At 43.6% G+C, this 6,231-nt stretch overlaps 3 protein-coding genes across 3 annotated transcripts; 1 reads left to right on the top strand and 2 right to left on the bottom strand.

Annotated features, from left to right (window-relative positions):
* Positions 1-625: 625 nt before the first annotated feature.
* LOC131691267 (small ribosomal subunit protein mS22) lies at positions 626-1,936 on the top strand. Its single transcript, XM_058977539.1, has 2 exons — positions 626-821; positions 878-1,936. Exons 1-2 carry the CDS (start codon positions 701-703, stop codon positions 1,873-1,875), a joined length of 1,119 nt encoding a protein of 372 aa, XP_058833522.1. The 5' UTR covers positions 626-700; the 3' UTR covers positions 1,876-1,936.
* On the bottom strand, positions 1,875-2,523 carry LOC131691268 (uncharacterized HIT-like protein slr1234). The gene has a single exon (XM_058977540.1). It carries the CDS (start codon positions 2,441-2,443, stop codon positions 1,994-1,996), a length of 450 nt encoding a protein of 149 aa, XP_058833523.1. The 5' UTR covers positions 2,444-2,523; the 3' UTR covers positions 1,875-1,993.
* Positions 2,524-2,789: 266 nt separating this feature from the next.
* LOC131691643 (kinesin-like protein KIF23) lies at positions 2,790-5,861 on the bottom strand. The gene is made up of 5 exons (XM_058978203.1): positions 5,724-5,861; positions 4,936-5,661; positions 4,336-4,876; positions 3,425-4,273; positions 2,790-3,364 (listed from the first exon to the last, which is right to left on the bottom strand). The coding sequence occupies exons 1-5, from the start codon at positions 5,732-5,734 to the stop codon at positions 2,903-2,905; spliced, it is 2,589 nt and encodes an 862-aa protein (XP_058834186.1). The 5' UTR covers positions 5,735-5,861; the 3' UTR covers positions 2,790-2,902.
* Positions 5,862-6,231: the final 370 nt, after the last annotated feature.

Genomic DNA, 6,231 nt, shown 5'->3' with positions numbered 1-6,231 from the left:
ACCATAAACCGTTGTAAGTGGTTTCAAAATGTATGGAACAAAGTCGATTTTTTTTATTGTTACATCACTTAACGAACCCCTTTTTTCGATGTGGAAATGAAACTGATTGTAGAAACAACTAATTTGATTGTATTTTCCTTGTATATTTTCCAATATATCTGATTCTTTTATATCGTTTTTCATTGTGATGTAACAATAAAAGTCGTTTTAATTCCGTTAGACATTTTTATTCGGGTAATCTCTTTTTGACGTATAAATTGAGTTCTTTGCGACTGGTCTCACGAACACTAATGAAGTTTCCTGGTTGAAAACAATCCCATTTACTTTTACCATGTCTTTGTTTAGTATTTTCCACCAGCTTGTGATGTAGTATTTGTGGCGTGTACGTACATGAGCCGTAGAAAAGTCTATGGTATTCTAAAAAAATGTGTGAAACATAGTCATAAAATGGGTAGTCTAGATTTACCTATTTTGCTTCATTCCGATCGAGCGTGGAATGTTACGCTTGTAGCACAATCTGTTTTGCTTCATTGCGCTGATTTTGGAAAAAAAAAAACTGTAACGTCTATAACATCATTTACCCATCTGACAGTAAACTGGACGTAGTAATGTGATTGGTCTTCGATTAAAACATTGCTCTGGCATCAATACTAAAGAATTAAAACCATTTACAGCAATTAAACATCAAATTAATAGGAAAATGTTGAAAATATCAAACGGCGGAAGACTCCTGTGGGAAACCGTAAAAAGTAAACATCCCTTCAACACTGGACGATGGTATTGTACCACTTCTACCGGTACAGAAACATTTCTGTCCTACGGTGAGTCCGCAATCTCCACTCGAGTATTCAAATCATTGAAGATGTCTTATTTACAGATAAGGATCCTGGTCCGGTCTTCATGCGACGTGATGTCCAGAAACTGCTCGGATCAATGACTCGTCTTGAGCTTGACAAAGTATTCCGCAAACGTTCGGTCAAGAATAACACAGTCGAGTACAAGTTCATGACTGACGAGCAGTTGCGCGAGGAGGTGAAGAAATCAATTGGCCTAGCGGGAAGAATGCTCCAAATGCCGCCGGTTGTTGAGCCTATGCAAGACAGTCCACGAGTACTAGCGAAAGAAGGCGCGTTGAAAGAATTTTCTGATACAAAAATGGTGTTTACCGACATTACCTACGGGTTGAAGAACAGCAAACGGACGATTGTGGAACGGTTGACTGATGGTACGCTGCAGGAAGCATCGTACGACATGCGGAAACGCTTGAATCAGATCTATTTTCCGCTGAAGGGAAGATATATAAGAAAACCGAAAATGTTTGAAGACAGCGCTCTTAAAAAAATTCTAGATGCTGGCGATCATGAATTCGTCCTGGATCGAGCTTGCGTCCAATTTGAACCTTACGAGCATGAGTATCACCACGTGACGGCAACTGTGTATCAACATGTTAACGAAAATAAGCTTTTCGATTCGCTGCGATCTACCAGACACTTCGGGCCGATGTGTTTCTTCCTGGTGTGGCACCGTTTGGCGGATGATTTGCTTTTGGACATGATCAAGAGGGAATACTTGAGAAACGGTGTCGAGCTTATTTTGCTGTACTGTTCGCTTCACGACGTAAAGGTTAATTCTGATAGTTTCGAGCAGATAAAGCAGCTTGTTCTCAGCACGGATTCCCCTGTGTTCGAGTCAGATGATAGAACTGCTGAGCAATTGCAGCAGGATGAGAAATTCTTGTCCCTCATTGAACAGTTTGTCAGCGAATATTGTTCGAAAAAGGTGCAGCTCAACCTGGCGATTGCAGCCTACCGGGAAATGGCTAACGAACGGCAGCAACTAGCGGAAGGAATTCGAAAGATGCATGGTGAAAGATAAAAGTTTTGAAGATATTGTATTTAACAGATTTGGGTACAAATTAAATAGAACTGGCGAGTAACTTTTTTTTTATTTCTTGGAACTAGCAGTTACGTAATTGGTTGTTTCAAAAACATTCTTATCCTGGTGGCCAACCGAGCTGGCGTCCGCCAATAACATGAAGATGTAGGTGAAACACAGATTGACAGCCATGTTCCCCGTTGTTGACAACCAGTCGGAATCCCTGTGGCGCTCTATCTTTCCCCAATTGACCGGCAACATGCATCAGGTGTCCAAACGTTTCCACGTCTGCCTCGGTTCCATCCGTCAGCTTGGGAATACATCGTTTGGGGATAACTAGAAAATGAACCGGTCCCTGTGGGGACACATCGTTGAACGCAAGGCACTTGTCATCTTCGTAGATTATGTCGGCCGGTATTTGTTTTTGAATGATTTTGTCGAAAATGGTGTTCGCATCAGCTCCCGGAGGTTTCGGGTTCTGGGAGGCAAAGAACCTTGTACGACCCAGGGCCACTGATGGTAGAATTGAACGCTGCAAAATGCTGGCGGTAACGAAGAGGCGATTCATTTGAGTCTTATAGAATAGCACGTAATCCCGAAAATATGGAAAAATAGTCTGCTAAACAAAAAATAAACTTTCAAACAATAAAAAACTAAAAGGCATAACGCCCATAACGGTTCATTTTTATGTCAGCAAGTGGGTCCAGCGAGTTGTTTGTAAATAGTACACATACACAACTATCAACTGGGTACGAGCTCATCAAAGAAGCCCGGTAGTTCTTTTCGGCGCCCTAGAATTGACGCAACAAATATTGTAGAGTATAAGCGCTGACGTCCTTTCGACTGACACAGTTGAGACTGTTCCGGAGGTTCCTTAAGACGATCAGAAAAATCGAAAAAAACAACCGAGTAAGTAAATTGATTCTGATCTCGAGTGAAATTTATTAAGTTTTCGTTATTGCTTAAAAACAATTAAAAAAATAAAAATTGGCTTGAAATACTATTTACAGGAATTGATAGTATATGATCAGTGTTTGGGCTTTTTTCCACCGCTTCCGCCATGTCCTTCGATAGCCGTGCTGCACTTAGAGCTCGTGGTTGGAAGTTCCGCTGGTGGAGGAGCAGCCGCACCAGAATTACTTGGTCGCTTGCGTCTGGTCGGGGATTTCGTTGGAGAATACTGTTTCAAACATTCGACGTCGTTGAAGATCACCTGCGCTCCACCTCCTGTCGTAGGAATTACGTCACCTTTGAAGATCTTTGTCTCGACCTCCCCTTCAGTGTCCGCGTCCTGAGATATCAAACAATATTTGGAAGCTTTTGCGTTAGTAACATCACGAGCATCGGTCAGTTTTGTAATGGATTTTCGATTGGTATAATAGGGTTGCAGAATTGTACCGAGCGGAACAGGATTTGCCGCTCGATGCTCCAACCAACGTTCTCCGGTAGAGCGGGATCGACGATGACGTGGATTTGCGACAGCAACGCCCTGTAACAAAAATAAATTATCTATAATAATAGTCACTTTTGCAACGTATCTGGCAGTTACCCTGGCAGATCTTGGAGTATGCAAAACTCCATTTGCCCGCACCGCATTTGTTCGACTGGTAGGGGGCGTGGCCAATTCATCCACGCTATTGGAACGGCCGACCTTCTTCAGCGGCGTTTCGCCCTTAATAATTTCCGAAACCAACCTAAGTCGCTCGTCCTTTTCTCGCATTTCCTCCTTCAGTTTATTTTTCTGCTCCTGCAGCTTCAGTTCCAGCTCCCGGCTCATCTTCGATTCGACAGCCATTTTTGAATTGTACTTTTTCTGCTGCCGTTCGCTGTCAATTTTCAGCTGATTTAAAGTTTGTGCTTTTTGATCGAGCTGCTGCTCTAGTCCCCGAACCTGTTCCTCGAGAGCTCGATTGCGCTGGTTCGATTCGTCGATCAGACTCTCAAAGTGAACTATCTTCTTTTCCAGTTCCCTCGTTTTCTGCTGACTGTAGTTGAGAACCCCCTTAATTGAAGTATTTTCCGCCTTCAGTGCCACATTCTCACGCTCAAGTTTCAGCAGATTCATTCGGAAGCGATCCTGCCGCACATCGTAATCATCGCACAGCGATTTCCGCTTGTTTATTCGCAATTCAAGAACTTTGATCAGCTCCTGAACGAGTTCTTGGGACTCCGGGCTGTACATCTTCATTTCGGGGAAGTTCGGACCCAAACTGTAAACCAAACTCAGATCGATCTCCATTTTGGCAGCTGCTTCCTGGTGGCGTTTCTCCAGGTCACTGATTGCTATCTTGTAAATTTGGTTGGCCTTACGACGGCCAGGTGTCAATCCGACATCAATCTTCGATGGTGTTGGTCGTGCAATCTGAACATCCTGGGTCATCTCGGCAAATTTCATTACCTAAGAAAAATCAAATCGGCTTCAAAAATCTGTTTTATTCAAGCATCACAAAAACAACTTACCTGTGCCGTTTCGTCATAGTCCTCCGCTCTGGGATTAACACAAACAATCATCCGCACCTGCCCTTCACCGTCGAAGTAGTTCTTAAACAGATGAGTGATTTTTGATTCACGGTAGGGCACCTTCTTCGAACTACCCGTCATCTGATTCTCCCGCAAAATTTCCAAACACGTCCGCAGAGTCATCAAACTGTTGTTGATGTTACCAGCTTCCCTCAACCGCTGACCAGTATTTCCCGTTCGGTTAGTTCTTTCACTGCCAGCCAGATCCACCAGCGACAGTTGGCTTACGGTAACTGCATTTCGGTCTTGCACTACGTGCTCACCCTGATTATCGATTGGAGCCTGTACCAGCCGTATCGTGAACACAGAATGCGATCGACTCGATTCCGCATTTAGAATCGTATGACCAACCCGTTTACGTTTTTGTCCGATCAAAAATACTTCCAGCGCTTCCTCCATGGTTTTCACCTCAATCTCAGTGACACCATGGACAAACATATTTCGGTTGGCATCCTCTCGAACCATTTTACTCTGCAGTGTTCTGAAAATATCGAAAATCATTTTAACAAACCACCTACGCCTACATTAATAAATTCTTACTTCTGGATGGTCGTTTCCTCCAGCAAATCATAAACGGAATTATTATAAACCTCAACGTAAGTAATAAAAACCGAATAGATATTGTCCTCATCAATGCCGCTGACCTCGGACGGATCCACCGAAGCCTTCGAAGCGATTTCCGGATCCATATCCTTCCGCTTGTTTCGATTAAGCTTGGAATGCAATTCCGCCTGTCGCTCCAACATTGCATCCGCATCCGAAAGAATATCGAACCCGTTCAATCGGTCCGGCTTAAAAATAAACTTCTTCGCCTGATAATCCGCAATTGTCCGAAACAGCGCGTCCAAGCATCGGGGCATTATGCCCCGATGCTGCGTGTCACCCGTCATCGTATACGTTTTTCCACTCCCCGTAACACCGTACGTAAAAAGCAACCCATTCTTACCGCGGATCAGTGCCTCCACCAGCGGTTGCGCCACCGTCGCGTAAACTTCATGCTGCGATGCGGCCGGTTCGAACACATGCCGGTACAGATACTGCGTTTCCTTGAGGTTCGATATCTTGTAGTTGATAGCGATTTCAGGTGGCGTCAAGACGACCATATTGTGAGCGGTTACCCGCAGACAGGACAGATCGGATTCGCAGGGTAACGGACGGACGCGGCAGTACACCTGGACGGGATCGCTTGGCAACCTGTTGCCAGAATTTCCACGACTTGATAGAGGCGTGGCCTTGGGGAATACCTTGATGGGCGTTTTCTGGCGCCTGCAATGGGAGTAAATTTTCTTAGTCGTTCATTCAATGGAAAAAAGCACTTCCGTACTTACATCGTCTTCATTTTCGAAACAGTGGTATCTCGTCAGTATATGGTAAAGATTTTTCATTAATTTACAGCAACAAATAGAACGCTACAGGCTAAAGATGTTGAATTTTCACTTTTCAAGATATCTAACGGGACGAAAGACCGTTGTTTTAAAGTTCGTTACAAACATCTACAAACGAAACGCCTGCTAATGGAAGAGGTGGCGGTGGTGCGCTGTAGCGAAGGGGTGATGGCGCAACACGAGAACGTGAGTTGACCCAATTGAAAAAGTTGTGCATATATGCTCATATCGAGGGGTCTCCATACAACCGTTAGAGCATGTTCAGGAACGTTTTATTTTATATAGGAGTTTCAAAGTAAAACTGGAACTGAAACAATCTCAACTCCAACAGTGCGTTTTGTTTTATAATTTCGAGCAGTTTTGTTGCAAAACTATTATAAGACGCCATTCTATTTGTTGCTGATTTAAAAAAAAAGTCTAGAATTGTGTTTTCAATACATAAAGTATTCAG

This window comes from Topomyia yanbarensis, chromosome 3 (assembly GCF_030247195.1).
Source record: "Topomyia yanbarensis strain Yona2022 chromosome 3, ASM3024719v1, whole genome shotgun sequence".
NCBI classification, from domain to species: domain Eukaryota; kingdom Metazoa; phylum Arthropoda; class Insecta; order Diptera; family Culicidae; genus Topomyia; species Topomyia yanbarensis.
The sequence above is the reverse complement of the archived record's forward strand: the minus strand, read 5'-3'. Positions and strand labels throughout refer to the sequence as shown.